This window comes from Triturus cristatus, chromosome 8, assembly GCF_964204655.1.
Source record: "Triturus cristatus chromosome 8, aTriCri1.1, whole genome shotgun sequence".
Classification (NCBI taxonomy): domain Eukaryota; kingdom Metazoa; phylum Chordata; class Amphibia; order Caudata; family Salamandridae; genus Triturus; species Triturus cristatus.
The window spans coordinates 875,175,125-875,199,932 of record NC_140591.1 but is presented as its reverse complement, the minus strand read 5'-3'; the positions used below and the strand labels follow the sequence as shown (position 1 = coordinate 875,199,932).

At 43.8% G+C, this 24,808-nt stretch overlaps 1 protein-coding gene across 1 annotated transcript in view; it reads left to right on the top strand.

The window, feature by feature from the left end:
- TFG (trafficking from ER to golgi regulator) overlaps window positions 1-24,808 on the top strand; it is a 154,901-nt gene that overhangs the window by 35,486 nt on the left and 94,607 nt on the right. Inside the window, exons 3-4 of the mRNA XM_085622404.1 lie at window positions 7,749-7,832; window positions 19,266-19,412. Coding sequence (XP_085478530.1) covers window positions 7,749-7,832; window positions 19,266-19,412 — 231 coding nt within the window. The remainder of the gene's footprint in view (window positions 1-7,748; window positions 7,833-19,265; window positions 19,413-24,808) is intronic.

The window sequence follows — 24,808 nt, the reverse complement described above, 5'->3', positions numbered from 1 at the left end:
CAGAGCTTATCCCCATATAGATCAACATGTTGAAAATTTTCTTGGATTGAGAATTATTTTATGTATTAACCTTATCAACCCCCCCGTGTGTTATGATTATCTTCCTATGCTTTTGTTCTCAAATGTGGGCATAAGTGACAATGGACCCTCAACATGTTTCCACTCTCAATAGTTAGTGGGAAATTGACATGGTGACAACTTGTATCTGAAATGTACTGGACTATTGACCTGTGTTACACAATGAGCAAGATTTATGAATGAAAGAGCTCTTGCACTTAAATTGTTTGAAAGGAGAATAAATTGCACGATGGATTGTGTATCTGTAGAGGGCATGGCTCATGTATGACTATCCTGAGAATCTAAAATATTCACTGCATCTATGCCATTCAAGGGATAAACCATAACCATGGATGCTATTGGTTCTATTCCATCTTTTAGCAAATGTTCTCATTTATAATTCAGTTGTCTTTCATTACAGAGAGGTGCTGCAGAATGTTAAAATGTCACTGTAGGGCACAGTGACTATTTTTGCCAGTTACTTTGTATGCGATAGAGCAACCTGCTGTGCCTTTTTGTTGCATAAATCACTAAATGTTTTGAGAAATTTACAAGGCACCATGCAGAATGCCTGGTCAGAAATTAACTTTTAACTTGGAAAGTTAAAAAAATTCGCTGTAGAAACATAGCTCACAACCATTGTTTTGCAGCATGAAACCTATTATCAATCTGCATCATCGATTTTGCCATCCAGTGGTTGGGTGTGGAATAGTGTCTTGTTTTTTTAAAAATAATTCCTCAATTTAAACCCTCCCCCTCTCAACAGTATGGGTGTTGTCTATCTCCCTTGTCATGTCAGATGATGCCCCAGAAGTTCCTGTGTGTGGCCCCCATCTTCAGATTCTTTTTTCTGCCGTTTGGTCTGGAAGCACACCGGAGGAGCTCTAAGGAATCTTTCAAGATTTGCAGAGAGGAAAGAGAAAAAGTTGACCAAACATCATAAGAGGCCACAGAGAAACACAGAGGAGTGGAGCCTTCTCGACCTCCGACAGGAGACCCCATTAGTTATGGCTACGTGGACATAAAATGCAGAGGAGAGGGGCAGCTAAGGCATATGTAGAATGCCACATTTAAATTCTGCCCCAACTGCCACGACAAGTTCCCACCGAGGGATCTAAACTAGGTCTGTAATCTGTGCCTCTCAAAGGATCAAAACACCAAAGCCTGCACCAGTTTCATACCAAAGCTTTCAGAGATTGAAGCAGAGACTAGTGCAATATGCCATGGCTGGTGCCCACAGACCAAAAGAATCTGAAGGACATAGGCGTCTCCGGTGACGCTGAAGAAAACATCGAAGAAGCAGAGCCAACATAAGGGGAGTCGGACACCGAATGGAGCATTTTCAACACTGAAAGAACAGAGGCTGCAAAGAAGGCAGTGAGGGATGCTGAAAAGACCAAACATCGGAAGGTAACAAAAGATACAAAAGCTCCGAGAGGCACATCTATGTTGAAAAATGACAACTGAAGGTCGGCACAAACCTAAAGAGCTGCACAGGCCCAACCAGAGGACACTATGGAGCAAACTTTCGAACCAACCGTCAACGCCAGCAAAAAGAGGGAGTGCAAGAAAAGGACATTGAGGCAAAGGACAATGAACTGACTGTCGCAGAGACACAGAACGCTCGCTCGAGATGAAAAGACGTGGAAAGGCCAGAAGGAATTTGACTCCCTGTAGGCGTTCTGCATCCCCACTAAACCCTTAAAGACGACCTACCGAACAACTGAACATCAAGGTGCACTTGGCTCTGGATCAGCACTAAGAGGGGCAGGAAGACTTCTTCGGTTAGGAGGATGAACTGATCAAGATGGAGAGGCACGGCCAGCTCGAATGGCAGAATCTTGACGCCACTATCCCTCAGTCTTTGTCCCTGAACGACCTGTCCACATACAATGGGCTTGCCATGAGGACAGCAGACCCGTATGGGGTCCAGATCGAGGAAGAGTGGTAGGAATCATTCCTCTTTCTGGCTGACGCCATTATAATGCAGTCTACCAGTACGTTCCCTTTACTGTATTGGGGATCTCGAGTGGAATGCTTATATTTTTTTCCCCCTCACGGAGTAATTGCTGTCGCAGGTTCCTTGAAAGCTTCCTTACGCATGGATAGATTCAGGTTCGCCTTCTGTGATGGCATTAGGGTTGAGGAGGAAGCCTACCATCAGGCTAACTAGATTTACAGGAGAGGATAGCCTGTTCAGATTCCTTCAATAAAAGTCTAGAAAACTCTCTCAAATTGTCCGTCGGACCTGAGCAACTATTTTAATTATCTTTATTCTCCAAAAAATAGGGATAACTTCTCACATAAAACGGCAGTTGCAGATAAAGGCTGCGTATCAGGGAAATGCTTTACTATCTTAGAGATTTTACAAGAGATGTTATTGATACCTGATATTTTATGATCAGAAAAAGTCAGACTGGGATCCCTTAATCATCCTGTGATTTATTGAAAGCCATTTATATAGTTCTTTATCCTCTTGGAGGTAATGCCTTTTCCACCTTGTCTATAATTTCTTACAATATGAGGCAACATCTTCCAGCTCGGCATTAAAGTACAGACCAAACTCGATTTGTGTAGAATTGAGTAAAGAATTGTTTTTAATCTGGACTATTGTGCCATATTCCGTAGTTCGGAATGAACTGCTGAAGCATCTGACTACATCCCCACTAATGTATGGGATTGAGTTTTCTTAGAAGGTCTCAATATCTGACACCTTGACTCTAGACAAGTTCCAATAAGGGTTAGGTTTCACTAAATGTCTCCTGAGAAAAATGCTCAACACCCCTTGTAAAATAAATAACAAAATGATCAGACCTGTTAATGCTTTTGTTTAATCTGCTTGAAACTACAGTTGGAAAAGATAGGATCTAAGATGTGGCCAGTTTTTGTGGCACGGTCTATATATTGCTTCAGATTTAAATAGTTCAACTTCTCTAAAAGAGTCATATTCTGGGCATCAGCAGCATTATCATTATTCAGGTCTCCCACAGGTGTAAAATTCTAAATAAATATTTGGCCATAACATCTAAAGAATTGTGGAAATCCCTGCATATCCAGGGGGATTTGTGCTGATAACGAAATACAGAAACCTAACGTATCTGTGCCTTTCAGCTCGGTCAGCTTAAATATACAGCATTTAAAGCAATTTTTTAAAGAGCATAACCATGCCCCCACCGCTATAGCCTGGTCTGTATGAATTTACCAGAGACTAACCATCAGATGGGGCAAGAGCAACGTCTGAGGCAGAGTACTGATTTCATCCATATCTATTAGAAATAGTATATCAGTCTCTGCAGGAAGCTGGCTTTTTATGTAGTGTACCAAAACGAGGTCAACTATGTAAAAAGTCCAGACAACCCTTATTGGTTTACAGGGCTTAAATTAATAATCCCAAAAGCTCTTTTGTGGTAGTGTGGGTGAGCAGTTTAGGCTTATCAGAGGGTTGTGTTAAGCATTTGTTGAACACACACACAGTCCATCAATGAGACCCACTTTGAAGACCAATTTAGAAAAATAACATGTTTCTTTATAGAACTTTTAACACAAAACTTTGTCAATAGGTGAGTACTTTTCGAGTTATCAATTTTCAACTCTAAGCACTGTTGTCACAATGTTTTTTCATGCTGTAATGCTTTTCTATGGAGAGGCACATATACTGCATACATGTAGTTGCAAACAAGTTTCGGGGTGTTTTTTAGGACTTTGGTGCTAAGGGGTCAAGGTCATAAGATCCACCAGCAGTTTGGATTTACCTACCTAGTGTCTGGGTGCAGAGGTGTTGGACGGGTTGGTAGCCTTATGCGATACACTGTAGGCAAAGAAGAGGGGCCACCCAGAAACAGGCTGCAGAGGGGAACAAGTCCGGGAGCTCCTAACGTTGGGCTCAGTTTATGAGGGTCTTGGGAGCAAGGGGGTCCTGTCGGTGTTCTTGGGGCTGGGGAGCTCGGGTGCAGTGTGTTTTGGTTGACCGTTCCCATGCATCAAGAGCACTCCTGGTTCTTGGTCAAATTTGTAAAGGAGAACCAAACAGGACAGCGGGGCCACTCTCGATGCCTACGTTCCTCATCAGCTGGTTGGTCTCGCTGGGTTGGAGTCTGGATTGGACTTCAATCAAGCTTTGGTTGCTGCAGGGGGGGTCCAGTACCCCAGTTATTGAAGCAGGTTGGCTCCTGTGGTTCCTGGCATTCCCAAACTTGGTGGGGAGATTGATTTGACCCCTGATAGCATGGTGACCTCATCCTGGGAGGGTGCTGCGTCGGTGGACCCGTTGGCCAGCAGAACACTACGTGCTGCAGCTCTTAGGGATCCTCTTTAGTACCCATGCCCTATGTACCAGTAGTACAATCTGCTAGGGACTTACAGGGTTGCTAAAGGTCTTGCCAATTGGTGATCAAGTGAGCAGTTACCTTGTTTTAGGGAAAGAGCACTGGTTAGTGTGAACCCAGTGCACTTCAGTCAAATTTGCATCAAATACCATGTGAAAAGTTGGGGTGACCATGTCAACAAGCATTGGATAGCCAATAGGTCTCGCCTTTGGGACCTTATAAGTGTTTAGCCATGCAACAGTTGCATAACTAAATACTTATAAGGTCCCAAAAGCGAGACCTATCGGCCGCGAAAGGGAAAGTGATCACGATCAAACATCAAAAGTGAAAGTAATTGCGGTAAAGCGCGGCGCGTGCACCCGCGCACATGCACTGTAGCGCTAGGCTGGCCTGGTAGCACTTTTTGGAGCCCTCTCACGAAGTCTCGCCAGACCAGCGCATGCGCTGACATGCATGCTGATGGTCTCTGCATTTAACGGGGGAGCCCTTTCATAGGGAAACCCAGAGGGAGAGGACAACCAGCAAACTGGGACCAAGCAAGTGACCCTACCGGCCCACAACCCTGCCACAATTTGGGAGGAAAATAGGACGATTGCTCTTGGAGTGGCAGTCAATCACCTAAGATAATTGGATCTCTTACATAGTAAGACTGTTACTGCTTAGAACTCGCTGCCTCCAGGCTCCTCCAAAGACCAAAACCTTAAGAGAACAGGAACTTGCACAGTTGAGAAAAGAGGTCTAGTAACTTAGCAAAAAACAGGCCAAAGAGATGGTCCTTTCAACGGAGGCAGACAGGCAGAGGATTCTACTCTGTGTACTCCCTAGTACCAAAACAAGACTTGACACGTAAACAGATTCTAGACCTCAGATACCTAAATAAGTTCATGCAGACTCAGCACTTCAAAAGAACAGTGCTACAAGAAGTAGTCCTAGTCCTAACAAAGGGAGACTACATGGCCACCTTAGACCTAAAAGATGCCTGCCTACACATGCCAATGAACCAGAGCCACAAGAATGACCTCCGATTCATCCTGGACAAGGTACATTACCAGTTCACTCCTACCCTTTGCCATAAAATCATGAGAAAACTGGGTATACATGTGTACTCATACCTGGACGATTGCATGTCTTGGTGGTATTTGTTTAGAGTTTGCCCTTTCTAGGCAAACCGTAATCGCCATATTACAACTCCTCTGGTTCACCATAAACCACAAGAAATCATCACCACTGCCAGATCAGGTGGCATTGTTTCTGAGCGTGACCCTGGACTTCAGAACACCACACCCATATCCAATCCCTAAGAAAGTGACAGCAATAGCAGAGCAAACTTGCAGGGGCAGCCTGACCGTGAGGAACTGTCATGGAATTGTTGGGCATGATGGCAGCCTGCATTCCCCCCCCCTCCTTCCCCCATACAGGAATGGCTCTGTAACAGATGGTTACAGGCCAAGGGGCGCTGGGAGGATCTAGTGGTTGTCATAGCTAAGGTTCCGAAGGAAGTGAAATGGTAGAACCTGACAAATGTGAGGCTAAGGAGATCTTTCAAATTGCTAGAACCCACGGTGACCATAACAGATGCATCCCGCAAGGTTTGAGGAGCACACATGGACAGTCTGAAGGTCAGAGGACTCTGGAGTCCTACGAACTCAGTGAAGCACATAACTACTTGGGAAGTAAAGCTGGTCCTCCAAGCTCTGAAAGCATTTGAGGCGCACTTGAGGGGATTCAGTGCTTATACAAACAGACAACACGCCTATTTTCTACCTCCGACACTGAGGCACACCAAGTATAGACCTATTCGCGAGTCCAGAAAACATAAAATGCCAAAACTTTGTGTCCAGGTTCTTACCCTACCAGTCCGAGGGAAATTCCCTGTCGATAGACTGGTCAGTGAGATTTGCATTCACTTTTCCATCGGTCTTTTGTCTGGATTCAGAGTCCCAGACCAAAAGAGCTCTACACACCTTAGTCGTGCAAAGTGCACACATGTAGTACCTACATGAGACAAAAGCAATTCGGAAAGGGAACCTACTCTTCTCATTTGCCTTGGCACAATGGATAGTGGAAATTATCCAAACATGCTACACAAAGGCAGGAAGAACTCTACCCACATGCCCCAGGGCACTCAACCAGGACGAAGGCTCCTACCCTAGCCTTCCTATCAGATGCACCCCATGGCGAAATCTGCATGCCACAATATGGTCATCCTCACTCACCTTTATGAACATCCAGTTAAACAATGAAACAGAGGTGGGACAGAGTGCTGCAACACCTGTTGCAATCCTCCATGTTTCAACCCATTCTTCCCAAGGAAACAAATACTGCTAAGTAATCAGATGCACAGTATGTGAACCCCGAAGAGAATTCATGCTGCAAAAAGAAATTACTTGCCAGTAGGAGTAGTTTTGCAGCCTGAAAAGTTAAAGCAAGAGGTGAGCAACACTTCAAAACAAGGAAAGTTCCAAAAAGAACCGGCACCAAGAAACAAAAGAATCTGAAGGTGCTGACCTCGAAATGAAAATTCCAGGGCGCTGTCTGACATAACATGGAGGATGGACCTAATACCAAATCGCACCATGCCCACACTGTTTTTTTTTGTTGTTTTTGAGATGTATATAAGAATGACGAGACACTATTCCAGACCCATCCACTGAATCCAGTACGCCCGGACACATGCCCACGATGCGGGTCACTGGAGGCTCATTTTATCCATATGAATTGAGCTTGTTCATCCTTAACTCCCTACTGGGAGACCATATTTGCTCGCCTAGGGGAGGCTTCAGGTTTGGTGGTTCCCATGGAGATCCGACCGGTATGGCTCGGTCTACTTCCCGCCCCAAAAAACAAGAAATCTAAGTATTTGTTCTTCTAGGATTGGTACTAGCAAAGAGACCCATTGCTATTGCATGGCTTCGTCTTGCCCCATGACCCACCTCCTGCTTGTTGAAGCATGGTTGAGAGCCATGTGCGAATGGGCCACTGCAGAAGCTGTGTGAATGAGCAGTCTGGAAAGATGCAAAACTTGAGGATGATTTTCGGGCATGGTCTTTTATGTTGGATATCATGAATTAGAGTTTGCCCCGTCCTGTTAATTTGTATTTATGTAGGGCTGGTGGGTGGGGATAGATGGATATTTTTTACAGTGAACCCTACGGGAAAATGCTGTCTGTGATTCTCAAAATGTAATTTATTTAAAATTATAAACCCTGAATCCAGTAAACTGTTCAGGCTGCAAAACTATTCCTACTGGTAAGTAACCATTTTTACTTTCTCTTCTAATACCATAGAGGATTTTGTGTACATTGGCACGTTCCACTTAATTTGATTGTATCCCATTTTTCTTGTTTGTCTTTCTTTACATTTCAGATGGTGATCTTATAACAATTTTTGACAGCTCAGATTTGTCGTTTGCTATCCAGTGCAGTAGAATACTTAAACTGACTTTATTTGGTAAGTTAAGTCTTGTACTCTTAAGACCAATAGTGTGGTAATATGTTGCTGTGTCATACCTGTACTGCTGTCTACTTCTTGAAAGTGTCATGCGATATGTCTCACATATTTGTATGACTTCTGCTTGTAAAAAGAATCGCTGTGTAGAGGCAAAGAGCAAAATTAAGTTCATACCTCTAAAATTATCTCCACATATGTATTGTGTTTAAAATAGTGCTATAAAAATAGCTTTTAGTCAATCCACAATTGCTGTGTATTCCAAGTTTACTTCATGTGAACATCCATTGGAAGGGTCCAGCTTAAGAGACTCTGTTCTTTTGCAAGGTGACTTAGTTTGGATAAAGACTTAAATACAATTTATCAGCAGTTAGGCATTGTATTTCGTGATTAGTTTTTATAATTGTAATGAGGTTTTTCTCTGAATGCAACATTTGTTTCGGGAACTGTGTTTTAAAATAGTATTCTTTTGGTAAGTTGTGGATCGTAGTTAAACTCTAAATATTTTTTATGGATCCCTGTAAGCTTTAGATCTATACCTATTGTACTCCATGGACCAGATTGCATAACCTTTTTAGCACAAGTGTTCTTCATTTGTAAGCAGATTACATTTGAGGGACCGCAAAGCAATACATAATGCATGCTTATTTACAAAAACACATCGCAATAGCATAACAAAACATGCCAACAAAGGACCCCACACAACCAGCTCCACAAAATAGAACAGTCTGGCACAACAGGAAAAGCCTCAACACATGAATAGGACCTTATGACAAATAACAAATTCCAGCACAAAAATAAAACGAAGCCACAATGCAGTGACACAAAAAAACAAACCTAATACACCACAAAACTAAGCAACGCTCCGAAACGAGTATGACACCTGATATAACAAAATAACAGCACAGTAACACCAATATCGAAACGATACACTTTCATAACCATGCAACTGTGACTTTATGGTTTGCTGTTTTTTTGTGTCTTTGTTATTCACTGTTTTTTCACTGGTATGGTTGTTTTGTGATCTTATGATTCTGTTGTGTAGAGTTTCTTTACATCAACAAATGATGCCATACTTCCAGCCAAAAATAGCGCATTCTTTTAGAGCTCCAGTCAGTGAGCTAATTAGGAATATGCTTGGATGAAGGGGATGATAGTAGACGGCTATGTGGAAGACATCACTGCCTGCAGACTATGTGTAGGTATTTTGTTTTCTCAAACAATGAGCAGCATGTTCTTGAAGCACTCCTCCAGATGTCTTGACAGCTCACTTATTGCGATGGCTGCAAATGATGGAGTGACCCGAATTGGGCCACCCGGGTCACTCGCGACCACCTCTCAGCCTTTCACAAGAAATGAAGAGTCGGTGAACAGTAGACCATACAAATCAAGTTATTTATTCGTAATTGCGCTCGAGCGGAGTCCAGTCAGACTAGCCTCTTTGGATGCTACAGAGGGGACGGACTTCAGAACACTTGGTAAAACATAAGCATTTCCAACACCCCTAAAGACCTGCCCAGACCGGAGTTTTCCATCTCTGGCACTGATGAACAAAGTAGGTACAGGAGGATGAGCAACCACCTTCAAAACGGGTACATATCACATTTTCAAGGTGGTCTTGTTCAAGCTCAATGCTCTCTAGTGTGGGAGCAGGGTTACGGAAGAGGAAAGGCATGCGAAGGCAGAATAAGCTATTCATTGGTACATTAGGATTCAACCTTGAATACGATAAGCAGCAACTCGAAGCAGCTTTTTGCTGAGGCAGAAAATTGAATGAGACAAAAACGTACTTTCGATCATAGAACAAAATGGCAGCTAAAGATAAAATGGTGCCACAAATGCTAACTTAACTCGCACAATGCTAGGAGTCGGCTAGACGCATTTGCAGTCCAACAATCATCCCAATATTCATTCCACCACAGTTGCACCACAGGCTGGGTTTGATTCTGAAAATCCTAGACTACACTGGCAGCATTAACTTCATCTGTTATTTCTAGAATAGTTTTAGGCAAAGGACTGGAAGATATGTAGCAATGTTGAAAATACAGGGTTCGAAAAATGTACTCGCCCGCTCGCAAATGCGAGTCAATTTCTTCCAGGGCGAGACAGTTTTCAGGCCTACTTGACCGGCCTGGTGAGTGAGCTTTGTGCTAAAGAGCAGTGCCCGTTGAAGGCTCTAGAGGGCAGCTGGGTGAAATGTTCAGGAACTGCCGTGACAAAATGCGGGAAAAGAAAAGGTGTCGATTGGCTGATTGCCACGCGGGCTCGGTCTGCTGAGGCCTAGTTGCAATCAACCAATCAGATCGTAGCTAATCTCCGCACAGTAAAGTGTACACGCTTCTCATTGGCTGATTACAATGAGCCGCAGCAGGATATACTGAAGGAGAAGCGTGTAAACTGTCTTTGCCAACCCCTGTACCCAATTCCCTTGACCGGAGTCAGGCCATGAACGACATTGGTGCCCTAGCGAAGCAGAAGTTCTCCTCCTGCACCGTGGGTGTTTTAACCATGTTTCTGGGAGCCCTGCGAGTGGAGCTCTGCCCGTGATGTAAGCCTGCGCCTTTAGGACAGCTCGATAGCTCTGCGGGGGACCCTACGGTAGGTGCGCTTGGATAGGAACACCGCCGCGGGTCAGGGGTTTTTGCTCCGATTGTTGGGGAGAGTGGCTTTGAAGGGAATTGATGCACAGCGGGTTTATTGTTACACTTGTTATTGTTTCAGACTTCAAGTCTTCTATCCTGGAAAAGCACAAACTTACCGGCAACGTAAATAAACCTAGTTGACTAGAAATTAGACATTAGACCTAATTATAATTACCGTTTGCGATCACATTAGCACTGCGAACTGCCTGTGATCAGAAGGTTGATAGTGCTCGGAGAACCACAGCTAGATGAGGCACATGAAAAAGGTTTGAGATTTCAAAACTGCAAAGCATTCATGGACTCTAATAGAGGGAGGCCAGAGGGCACTCACTGCACGTGCCTCATCCAATGGTAGCTCGCGAGGTGCCAACAAACTGCCTGCGGTGCCCATCAAGGCGCCAGATGGAAGTGCAGGAAATTTTTTATTTTCTCACAGCTTAGATGTTGGATTACCCAGCTCTACAAGGCGGGTGCACCGGCGGGATGCAGAGGGTAAACAGCGCCCCACGATTCCCTTTGTTATCTTAATTACAAAAATATTTAGCTGCATAATACGATCTATAGTAAGGAAGGAGTGAATGGGTGGGTTGGCAAAGATAAAGTCAAAATATAAGGAGGCTGGAGAAAAGTGGACAAGAACGAAAATGTATGTCCACTCCAAATTGTACAACCAATCGCGTCAAATGCCTATCTTTTTATTTCCCTGAGTGATTTTTAATTAATTGTATATGAAGCACGGCTGTTCACAAGGACGATCTGGCTGGCGCAGACTTGATAAAGTTGAAAGGTCAGGCCGTGGAGCCCACCAGGAAGTGCAACAGATGTATGAGCAGGTTGTAATCACTATCTATGGTGTGAAATCGCACTGAAAGGCTTCACCGTCGCTTGACAGACGGGTCCCCACGTCAGCGACCTGAATGACGATATCATGTCACGTTCAAGCAGGGAAGTTTTGTTTATGTGGCCCTAGTTGTGCTTACACAGCATGCCTGGTCTGATAGCTGGGACATAAAATACAAATGCAAGAGCCCGTAAAAACGTTCCAGTCATACAGTTACTTCTGTCCCAAGCCATGGTGCGATCTGCCCTTTCCTAGGCTGTGCTCTAGTATGTTTAAGGTACAGCAGTGTACAGGGTACTGGGAAGAGTGTTTATCCGTGGCCATACTCTAATATGTTTAAGGTACAGCGGTGTACCAGAGTACAGCTAAGTTTTTTTGTTTTGCAGATTTATATAGCGCTTATTCGACCTGAAGGTATTGGAGTGCTTTACATGAGCACCAGTTACGTTACACAAAGACACTCATTTTTGTTAGGCACGGGGAGATTAAGTGATTTGCTCGGAATCACAGGATGCTGAGCCACCGGAGTATGTTTAAGGTACAGCGGTGAACTTGAGTTCTGCTAAGGGTATTCATCCAGGGGCCACGCTCTAGTATGTGTAATGTACAGTAGTGTACCCGAGTACTGCTAAGAGTGTTTATCTGAGGCCGCACTCTAGTATGTTTAACCCCTTCCCTGCTCATGACGGAACCGTTCCGTCATGAGCCACGGTTGTCGTGTGCTCATGACGGAACGGTTCCGTCATGACAATCCTGCCGGCGGCCGCTCCGCCTGCGCGGCGCTGTTTCCCCGCCTGTGCGGGGCGACCGCAAATGGGCGGAGTCATGACGGAACCGTTCCGTCATGAGCACAGCTCAACTGTGGCTCATGACGGAGCGGCTCCGTCATGAGCACAGGCCCGCCGCGCTGCCCCCCTGCCCCCCCCAGCGCTGCAGCGGAATGTCCGCAGCAGCGAAGGGGTTAAGGTTCAGTGGTGTACCCGAGTACTGATCAGAGTGTTTATCCAAGGCCATGCTCGTATCTTTGAAAACATTGCAGTGAGAATGGTAATTAAGCTAAAAAATGTGATCATGTCTTACTGGTCATAGATCAACTGCGCTTCAAATGTTTTGAAGAAAATGTGTATGCAACCAATTTGTGGGTCGAGTACATTGATGTTGGGTCGAGTAGAAAATTCTAGTCACTAGACCTGCAGGTCAAGTACGATTTTTAAGTTTGTCGAGCCCTGAAATACGTAGCTACCGTAGCTGAAAGCCTAGATAAACCTGCACATTAATAGATGCTAAATAGCTTATTTAGAGCCCTTATCATAAGTAGCTTGCTCTACTGCATTGTCCGCACCCCTCCGAGAATAAAGCAGGTGTATGCATTGGGATAAAGGGTGTGCCAAAGGACCTTGTTGTGTGTGAGAATTGTAAGTCATACCCCTACTTCTCCATTTCCAACTGTCCCATTCTAGTGGACACTAGTGTAGTCAACAAAGATGAGTGTATTTAACAAACAAATGCACAAGGTTTCTGCACAGCTTCAAAGAAAACTGTCCCTTCTCCATTATTTTATGGGTAGTCTTTTTACTTGCAGCTTTCTACCTTTTGAAATATATTTACTTCTATGGCATTTTTCACTGTGAGGATTATCTCCCTTTCTTGTCTACCATCGCCTCAGACACTGCTATTTGTCGGCATATAGAATGATGAGCATCACTTACTGAAATCTTACATTTATGCAACTCAAGAGATGGCTCTAGGTCTTGAAGAGCATCATACATGATGCCAGAGTTACTGCGAACCTGAATAAATAACTCCCTATTTAGGCCTTTGCACTTAATTTGTTTTGTTTGGTGACAGGAACCATCATCAACTCTTAACAGAAATGTTCTTGACGAGTGCTAGAGGAGGATTCCGGACAGTCTCTAGCATTAACCACCTGACTAGGACCCTCTGTTCCTTATAACACACTCGTTCGGATTTGGTGATTGTAACAAAGTCCTATACTAGCGTTCCTCCTTAAACTGTACCACGGGATAAATAGAGTAAGCAGATTCACAATGGACAAAGATGTGTGCAACATTGGCGTCTGCAATTAAAGCTGCGAGTGCTACTGCCCTTTTGGGTAGATATGATGAATCCCTTTGGGATTCTCGACAAAGAATAATGAAAGTCACAACCGAGAACACTCAATACTTCCAAGAAATTCTTAATGAGGGTTGCCTGGTATCTAACCCAATAATAAGTGAAGCAGCTGACACATCAGACTCATGGCTATTGTCATGGAAATTGTGCAAGAAGTACTTTGCTCAGACTGACTGGACTCCAACCAGATGCAAAACATTGGATCCCAAATTTGTTATTTTTGGGGAGGATGGGGGGTTTATTGTCTGGCAACTGGAAGTGTGGTGTTCATTACCAGAAGACAAATGGGTCTTGAATATTGTTCAGAATAGATGTTCTCTTCATTTCAAGTTCCCTCCTGCTTCTAGTCCACCAGGCAAAACATTTAACTTATGAAGATCGGCTGCTAAAGGAAGTCTATACTTTAGTTCAGAAAAATGTTGTAGAGGGGAGACCTCTCCAAAAAGAATTGGGAAATGTGTTCCTGATTAGTTTTTGGTTTGGGACAAAAGGAAAACCAAAGAGGAGGATGGACGGAGTGTTGAACATTGCAAGCACACACCCCCAGGCAACTGATCTGGGTTTAATCCATCATTCTTTAGCTCACTCCGCAACCCCAGTTCAGACATAGCCATATGCACATCAGTCTGACCCTGTACCTCGTGGGAACGGTCCCGGACTGCCAAGCCATGTCTTCCCTGGACCGGAATCCAGCATCCTGGGACTGGTTTCAGGCTAACAGCCCTCATCAGCCAGGCTAGCTTGAATCCAGTGGCAAAGTGAGCAAGGTATTCACGTCTGGGCATACCCTGCCAGCTTAGGGCGAACAAAGCAAAACCAAAGGGGATGATGGACGGAGTGTTGAACATTGCAAGCACTTGCCCCCATGAGGCACAGGGTCAAGACTGATTTGCATATGACGGGGTTCAAACTGGAATGGCATGGTGAGTAAAAAAAGGATGGATTTAGACCCAGATCTCTGTACAGGAGTGAATGTATGACATTGTTCTGCATTCTGGCCAACTGTTTTTGCTTTTGTCACCCCGAGTGGGACGGGGTATGCCCAGACGTGGGTCCTGTGCTCTCCATGCCACTGGAATCAAGCTAACCTGGCTGAAGAGGGCTGATACCCCGAAACTGGTCCTAGGATGCTTTTTTCCAGTCCAGGGAGGACCTAGCTTGGCAGTTTGGGCTGGACTGTTCCCATGAGGCACAGGGTCAAGACTGAGTTGCATATGGCTGGGTTCAAGCTGGAATGGCATGGTGAGCAAAACGATGGATTTAGGCCCAGATCTCTGTACTTGGGTGAATGTATGACATTGTTCTGCATTCTGTCCAACTGTTTTTGCAATTTGGAACAAAAGGACCAAAAGATGAAATCGGACCCATAATTTATCTTGGAATGCTGAACAAGTACACAAAGAGTGAAAAAAATCTGACCTGGCACTGCAAGAAAGCAAAGCAAAGCAAAAGTGCCTAAATGGTGTTGACCCTGATGTCACAGGAAACGTGCACAGTACTAAAAGATGCATAGTAATTTGCACTAAAGAAATCCCTATTCTACAGGTGCCTGCCTTCGCCTGACTCGGGCAGATCTAATCTTTGCTACCCTTTTTATTGTTTAAATGCCTCTAACATGATGCTAATATCCCGGTTTGAGCATCACTGACCTAGATGTACAAACATCACACACATGGATGGTCGAATTGTCTATGTGCACCATGCAAGCAAGCTGTACCGCATAAACGATGCTTCATCTTCAGTTGCCAGTCACTGTTTTCACCATAACCAGGGTGGTATCTGCACCACTTTGTTTCCTAATTGGAATTTGGTCGCAAATAACTTTGCCCCCATTGGATGAATCTCCACAAAACTTTCCAGACCTATATCTTTTTCTACAATGGCGGCAGATGGAAAGTTTCCCGGTTATTGGTCAAGGGTGTGCAAAAATAAAACGGGGGTCCTAAAATTAGTCTTTACACCAATGCATAGACTTTTGTATGTTGTGTAGTGCGAAAACTGCTGAACAGATTTTCATGAAATGTGCCAGGATTACATATTATGGTGCGCAGGTGACTTCAAATATATGCCATCCCATGCTACTCCACTATACGCTATTTCAGTGTATGCTACTATACTGAATGCTATTTCACAGTATGCAACTCCACTTTACACTATTCCACTCTATGCTACTCCACCCAACTTCACAACACTATGCCCCTCCACTGTACCACACTATACTCCACTGTATAGCACTACACTGTACAACTCACTTCTCAATGCTACTTTACAGCCCTCTGACAGTCTACACAACTCCGTGTACGCCGCACCACCTCAGTTAATATACTCTATTCTGAGACACTACTGCACTCCACTGCTGCTGTATGCCACTCAACTCGACAAGTCTATCCCACGCCACCCTCCCATAACTTACTCCACAGCATTTTAATCCACTCTGACACACTACTCCACCTTACAACCCTTCCCACACGCTACAATACACAGTGCACTCCTGTGTTACACACACCACCCCACTCTACAACACTTCACTGTATACTACTACCACTCTACGTCACTGTACTCTAGAACACGCTACCCCACTGTACAACACTCCACTCCACTGTGCTACACACTACTCTAGTCTATGCATCACCACTCTGCTACACTCTGCCACTATACAACATTGTACTCCACTCTATGGCCGTACACTACACTGTGCATCCCTCTACTCACTGTATGCTCCTACACCCCAATGTATAGCACTCTACTCTACAACACTTTCCAACACTCTTCGACATACCACTCCACTGTACTGTACAAAATGCCACTCCAATATAGAACAATTTTCTCAACTCTACACTACGCCTGTCCACTCCACGTCACTGTAATGTACAACCTGCCACTCCACTATATAACAACCCTACTCTATCCCACTCCAATGTACCCCACTCAATGTACTCCACTGTGCGCTATTCCACTCTACGTTACTCCATTGTACCTCATTCCACTCTACTCCACGACCCTATACTCTACGACAGTACACTATACCACACACTCCTCTACCACACTCCCCTTAACTCTCCACTCAACGACAGTTAACCATATGATTTCAAACAAATCTTTGTAAAAAATAAAAAAACATTGAAATTCAATCGAAAAAGCAAAGATTGAAGTTTAGTTATAGTTAGGAAAATGTTATTTATTCTTTCTATACAAACCAAACAAACTTTAGAAATGCTCAAGTTATAGTTCTAATTTAAATGTATAATTTATGCACCGCCTTTAAAGTACTCTATTTGTTCTTTCTTAACAAAACAAATTTATTACACAAAGTAGAAATTCTAAATGTATACTTATACCTTTAATTTATAATTTACGCGACACCTTCAAAATAGTATAAATCGTGTACCTCCATACGCTCTGTATTCAACTCCAACCCACAAAGCATTAACTAGAACTTGAACCTTCTCCATGCACTGCTCATATCATTTCATATTATATTAATTATGCCATCTAAAATTATAGCATTTGCAACAACACTTATGAAATTGCAAATCACATCATTTGTGACAACAGAGTAGTGAGTTATAGTTAATGTATACATTAACTGATATAGTCATTTAAAGGCTGTGCATAAATGATAAATTTAGGGTAGAACTATTACTTTAGCATTCCTAATGTTTTTATTGATTATGTGTGTGTATATGTATATGTGTATGTGTGTGTGTATATATATATATATATATATATATAATCTACTGGCGGTCGCCAGTAGATAGTTATAGTTAGGACCGTGTTTCCATAGGAAATCCGCAACATTCTATTTGGAATAATTTTGGCGCCGATTGACGAATCCTCGCGAAATTTTCAAAATAGGTGGGGCGCTCCGCTCCTTCCCTGAAAGTCTCGGGGGGGGGGGGGATTCGTCAAGCGGGGGCTGAGAGAAAGGGGGGGTCCCAAAACACGTTTTTCCCATGCATTTTTCCATAGGACCTTTAGTCCAAGCTACAGCCCGAACGGCTGAACAGAATTACTTGAAATTTGGCAGAGGGGTAGTCCTCAGGTCAGGGATGTGCCTTTTGCAGGTCTGGTGTAAATCGGTTCAGTATTTCCTGAGAAAATAGCATTTAAATCAATATATATATATATATATATCTATAGGCGCGCACCGTGCGCGTACGGTAAAACTTAGCGTACGCTGCCGTGCGCGAGCACGATTCTGATTGGTTGTTAGATCTTAGTAAACATTCGAATCGGTGGAAACCAGGAAGTGTCGGCCGCCATTTTGTCTCTCGCAGTCTTAGGGGGTGAAAAACAAAGGTGGAGAACGTGAAAAGGGGGCAGGGTGGACAGTTCCTGACCCCCTAGCCTTTGTCAGGGGGTCCCAAAAGGACCCCCAAGGGCCAAAATATCAATTTTTTTACGAAAACTCTCGGAGTACGCGTAGCGTGCGCGTACGGTAGAAACTGAAAAATTCCGCGAACTGCGTAACGTGGGCGCGCTGTGCGCGAAGCTCACCGCACGCCCACAGCGCGTGCACGGTGCGCACACGGTGAAAAACCTTTTAAAAAAAAAAAATACACAACTTAGCATTTAAAAAACCTTGCAAATTCACTTAAACCATAGGTTTCACACATGTTAGCTGGACATTTCACTCGTGAAAAACCATTGAAATTCCCCCGTTATAGTTAGTGCAGGCAACTATAACTCACGCGACCGCAATCCTCTGATGACGTCAGATATTACATCACTGATGACATATGGGTCTTTCTGGAAAAAAAAAAAATTGTAATATATGTATAGCTAAAAATTAATGGAAGAAGACATAGGTAAATAAGTGTCTAAATACAGTGATGTAATATCTGACGTCATCAGCAGAGGATTGCGGTCGCGTGAGTTATAGTTGCCTGCACTAACTATAACGGGGGAATTTCAATGGTTTTTCACGAGTGAAATGCCCAGCTAACTATAACGTGTGAAACCTATGGTTTTTTTAAGTGAATTTGCAAGGTTTTTTAAATGCGAATTCCGAACTATAACGTGTGTGAAACCTATGGTTTTTTCAGTGAATATATATATATATATATATATATATATATATATATATATATATATATATATATATATATAATATTGCAATATCCAGATTTCCTCTACAACTAGACACCCTAGAATAGGCAAAATGTATCTAGACCACTAGAAGTATGACGAGGCGCCTGTGGTATAGTACCATGTGTAAAGAAATAGTTTTCGTATAGACATATGGTTGACCGGTGGTCCTAAAACGTTTCACCAGAATTCGTATAGTATAGACTTCATTGGTAACATACAAACCAAAGGCATTTGTTGAGATGATCTTAGGGAAACTAGTATTGACGTATTTGGTATTTGCACTGCTGCACTCTGGCCTTGAATTTTTAGCACTGCTGCACTCTGGCCTAGAATGCCAGGCAAGATATGTATTTCCAGTGGGCATCTTTGAGAATCTTATTCAGGAGTCCGTTGGTGCAACCCCTCTATCCTAAGTTGTACTGCTAAATGTTCCACATGCAACCTGTGCATCTGTAGCAGATGCTCTATGCACCGATTACTATATGGCAGGGTTATGCATGGTATGTGGACTCCAAACTTGAGCCAAATTACAGAACTATTGTTTCCGGCAAGTAAAGTTTTTCTTTTGATCTCATGTTAAGTATTTTAGTTTGATACTCGCACAATTCAGAAATAAAACTAGTTTATGGCTAGATGTCATTCTGTCTTTGCCTGTAAAAATTTGATCATGCCAAAGCATATTTATTGCTTGAATTTCGTTTTTTAAACTTGATTTAACATTTTTTGCAGTTAATGGTCAGCCAAGACCTCTAGAATCCAGCCAAGTGAAATATCTCCGACGAGAGCTAATAGAACTTCGCAACAAAGTGAATAGATTGCTTGATACCTTAGAACCGCCTGCTGAACCTGGATTTTCTGCCAGCCTTCCTGAGAATGGTAAGTCTTTGCTTTTGAGTATTTGTATTCCCGATTGTCATACCAAAGTGCAAGTTGGGAGCATGTGTACATAATTTTAATTCTACATACTTGTTAACGTTAACAAACTTGCTTTTTTTCCCCCTGAAATGCATAGTTATTTAGTGGCCCCGTTTTTGTATTTTTTTAGGTCTCGGCTGGCGTTGGAGCGCATGCTTATAGTAATCAGCTAAGTTTTGAGAAGGGGACTCTAGGAACGCCCCACATTTTCATTGGGTAGCGTTTGTTAAACGCTGGCTTCCCATTGAAAAGGAGGGTTTTAGGTTGCCTCCCTTTGGCTTTTTGTGCCGGCCCACTTGGACTGGCTCTCCTGCTTTCCTTCTGGCGTAAAAGATTTCTTATCTTTATGGGGCCAGAAGCCTTGAACGAACTAGCATGACAAGTACATTTAGCACAGACCAGGGGGCATTTAAGTCTTAGTCGACTCCAAAAATGAAGGCGTCGAACGACCAAAACTATCTGTAAGTAGCTCCCGATTTTAACTCTCTGTCCGTCGTGGTTTTTGAGTGCATATTCACAATGCAGTGCAGTGATTTACTATAAAAAAGCCATTTCCTGCCCTCTTGTGGCGGTTCAAAATGTACTTACTGAAAAAGGTATGCCAGGTTGCAGCACAAAGCTTGATTTTGAAAAGGGAACATATATTTATTTTGCATGTTAATAAGTACGAGTTCATTCTTTATGCGCTTCTGCATTTTTATTTTCCTCTTCTAAATATTAAAAACAAGTAAAGTGTTTGGGATACTCTACCTTTCTAGTGAAGGAGAGAACTCCGGTTTTCTCTCTTGAAATTACAGTTGTAAAAATACGGAGAGGAATATTCCACCCAAATTTTTATTTGTAACTACAACGAAAGTTGAAGATTTCACTGCCTCTTAGCACTTTGACCAGAACAGCTTAGTTTTCGGAGTGCTGCTCTGATGGCTGTAGAGAGGCAGGCCATGTCCCAAATAGGTTATTTGGCACTAAGGTACTGGAATACATAACTTAAGGAGGATACAAAGGGGCATTTTCTGCAGACAGATAGCAACATCGTTAAGAGTTGCTGCGCAAAGCAGAAGGATCGAGTCACCTTGACCCTCCTCCTGTCGCCCCTCGCCTCCTCAATAACCCTCTGAGGTGAAGGCGGCCCATCCATCCGCCTTCCTGGAAAGCATTGATTACACCGAGAACACCAATCCTGCCGCTGTTCGCCATTAAACATTAGACAAAGACAAAACGAAAAAACTGCTCATTTTCTGCACAATAAATGGATTTGAAAAGATCGGCCGCGGGGCCGTCATCAGCGCGTCTTCCCGTGAGATGAAGAACGAAGCGACGAGGCTTTTAAAATGGCCGAAACTTGGTGTTACAGTCCAAAAGTCAGGACATGTATGCGCAGTACAAAGTTGTGTTCACTCTGTACAGAGCCACAGCATCTGTGCCACTGCACTGGCTGCCGCGTGCCTATCCGTGCACAGTATATGCTTGTGTTCACTCCATTCAGAGCCACACGACCTGTGGCACTCCACTGTCTGGGGTGTGCTTGTTAGAGCACAGTATTTTAGTGTGTTCTCACCTGGTGCAGATTCAGTGGCTATGTCACTGCACTGGCTGCTGTATGCTTGTCATAGCACATTATTTTAGTGTGTTTACTTGGTGCAGAGTCACAGCTATGGCACTGCACGGTCTGTCGCGTGCTTGTCACAGCACAGTATTTGTGTGTGCTCACCTGGTGTACTGTCACGGTGGCTATGGCACTGCACGGTCTGCAGCGTTTCTTGTGAGGGCACGGTATTTTAGTGTCACTTGGAGCAGAGTCACAGTATCTCTTCCACTGTACGGGTTGCTATTTTCTCGCCAATGCACATAGCATAGCTGCTGCTTCCTTGCCAGTGCACAGTATTTATTCTCACCCAGTGCAGAGCCACAGTGGCTATGGCACTGCACTGTCTGCAGCGTCTTGTGAGAGCACAGTATTTTAGTGTGTCACTTGGAGCAGAGTCACAGTGGCTATGGCACAGCACTGGCTGCAGTTTGCTTGTCACTGTGTACAGTATTTAAGTGTGTGTACACCTCGTTCAGAACCAGAGTGTATGACACTGCACTGGCTGCCCTGTGCCTGTCAGTGCACAATATTTTAAGTTTGTGTTCAACTGCACAGCCACACTGCCTGAGTCACTGCTCTGGCTGCAGTTTGCTTGACATTAATCTGTATTTAAGTGTGCGTTCACCCACTGCTCAGACATGCGACACTGCACTGGCTGCAGTATGCTCGCCACTGTATGGTACAGTTTAAGTGCGTATTCGCCTGGTGCAGAGTAACAATGGCCGTTACACCGCACTGGCTGCTGTATGCTAGTCCGTGCACTGCATTGTGCTTGTGTGCAGTCTGTGCAGGGGCATCGTTGTGACCTCCGACCCCGGGTCCTCTTGCACACATCTAATGTTTTTTTCTATGAAATAAGTCTAAATGCTATTTTGAAATGCACTTTAATGGCCTTAAATGTATGTATTCATTCTTTCCTGCACATGTCACATCGCAGTGCACTGTAGATGTGAGCTCAATGGCAGCTGGGTGGTGAGTGAGCACTACTGCTTTGCCAGTGGGCACCAGTTCCCTGAAAAACACACCCCCTCCAAACCGCAGGCGTCCTGTTTTTCACAGTAGTCTCTTTATCTCGCTAAGTGTTGTACCCATCTGCCAGACCCATTATCTCGTGTGTGTGTGTGTGTGTGTGTGTGTGTGTGTGTGTGTGTGTGTGTGTGTGTGTGTGTGTGTGTGTGTGTGTGGTTTCTTTTTTTGTTTTTACCTTTTCTGGCTTAACATCAAACAGAATCTATTAGGCTTAACTGCAAATTCAAGCAGATGGATCGAGCACTGACTCGCGGAAAGGCGCGGGAGTTTTCCTGCCACCTAATCTTCCACGCAGCAATTGTTGTTCGCTACTTTGGTCACACAACAACTTGCCTTCTATTGACCCCTTGTACGTGCTCGTACACATGTAAAGGGGCTGACGCTCAAGTTCCCAAATATGTATCCTTGCAAAGAACTGCTCGTGCAACTGAAGACTAGGGGATATTGTGCACAAAGTGTAAAACAGACAAGCCGTGCATGCGAACACACATGTACTTTGCGCTCGCACACACAATGATGTGCACATCGATATACATATGCTACCATAATACACGCAATCGCCAAGAAGCATGCACTTCTTTATCCATACGTGTGGAAGGGAGGTCAAGTGGGAGCTGCACGCGCACAAACACAGACCACTCATAAGATGCAATGGCATCTCCACAACTCCCGTGGGACCTTGCAGCCTCTCGTTTTACCTCAGGGGTGATGCGCCGACTCACATCTTGTCTGCATCGATGGTCTTACATTTCAGAAGTTCTAGTGAATATCATACGTGCACAAGGCATACCCACTTGATTTTGTAGTGTGAATCCTTTCTCTTGACACATAGTGGAGGATGGTGCACGTACACCACACACGGCAAGCACTACGTGCACTTATTGCAAAGTGGTGTAGTTCTTGCTCGGGGTAAGGAGGCCACAGTTACCCCAACACCCTAGTGTGTCCTGCCCTTTACCTGGTACATACAGTATGCAGCCAAGGCTTTTACTACACAACTCGTGCACTTATTTCATCAACCTCTGAAGGATGAAAGACTGTACTGGCCTTGTTAAGAATCAGGCCTGTGACTCGTGGGCTCCACATGAATATCTGAGCACTTATGGAGTTTTCCTCTTACTGTTTACGTGAAATAGAGTTGGTGTGCTGTTCTTACTGTAGTTTGTGTTTGTTTGACTCCTCTGTCTAACACAGGTAACGTGTCCAGGACTGATACATAGTATATAGTATTGTAAACTTTTAATACAACTTTATCCCAGTGAAGAGGCTGCAAAGCGCTTAATTTGTGGAATATTGTTAAATAAAATGTCACTTGTAACAGCAGGAAAAGCATTATTCAAAAAATGATTTATTCCCTTTACCTACCCCCTCCCTCTCTTTGGCTTGACTATCTGACTACCCCCCCTCCCCCGAGAGCATGTTTGCATTATATACTGTTGTGTTGTATACCTAGGCATCCCCCTATTGGACCAGCTGTCTACTAGGCTTAAGGTCCTTATCCTGGTCACCTATCTACATGCTGGTGCTGAAGACCCATCTCTTCTGGGAACATGACCTACTTATGAATTCAGAACTTGCTTATTAATTGCCTCTTTGTATATGATCGCAGTAGCACCACTGTGCAGCACTTTTGACACACGATAAGAAACAAGCATTGAAAATGCAATAGGTCTCGCCTTTGATTAATTTAAAGTCATTAGCTTTGCTAATGGCATTGTATATCCAAGCAAATGGCTTTAACTTAATGAAAGGCGAGACCTATTGCATTTTCAATGCTTGTGTTTAATGCTTTCAAAGAGAAACTGTACACAATCTTCCACTATTTTAACCGGTTATTACTGTTGAGGAAACTGGGACTTTCCTTACGATGTAGTGAAGACATCTGCATTAAGATTCAGCATACCTTCTCAAATGTCATGTTGGGCATGTCGTCAGAGGATCAATCCTATACAAAAGAAGACTTTTAGCTCTGATAAAATGTGCCAAAAAGAGCTAAGATCAAAAGAATCGCCCGCATCTGAGCTCTTGCAGGTAAAATTTGCATCTTATCCATGCATTGTGTTCTGTTTGAGGCATGCACAATTATTTGGACGGTAGGCAGCTTCTAGGACATCTGCATGACATGGCAGAGTGCTACTGTGATTTCCCCCGCCAACCAGAGAAGGTAACATGGGAAATCACTTCTCAAAACACTTTGGTAGAGTTGTGAGAGCTGGATAAACATTGATGATAACTGTACTCAAGTGCCCTTTCTCCACTGCTACTACCAGAGGATGGCATGCTGAGCCATTAAAGAGTAATTACTCTGTGGTTCTACATCGGTCTTATTTCTTTACCCACGTTATGCCAGATATGGTGTTGGAAGAGAGTGGGCATCTTCGTCATTAAAAGTACATATCCTGTACCGGTCTAGGAGACACCAGGAAGTACCTATGTTTAAGGTCAAGCCAACATTAAAAGTACAGGATGCTGCCATTTGATCTCCATACCGCCTCTTACTAAGGTCCTGGCCATTGAATTGGCCTATGTGCGAAAACCAAATGTCCATATCTAGAACGTAGCAGGATAGCATTAAAAAAAGATGGAGACCTGATACCAAGATCAGTTTGTGTGATTCTGGGTGACCGCTTCCAAAGAGGGTAACTGCAATCTCCCTGGTAGTGGATCATTTTCTGTTGAGTATGGCCAGGACAACCCGGGGAGTGCAAATGATCCTTGGACTGCGACGTGTTTCTTAGTT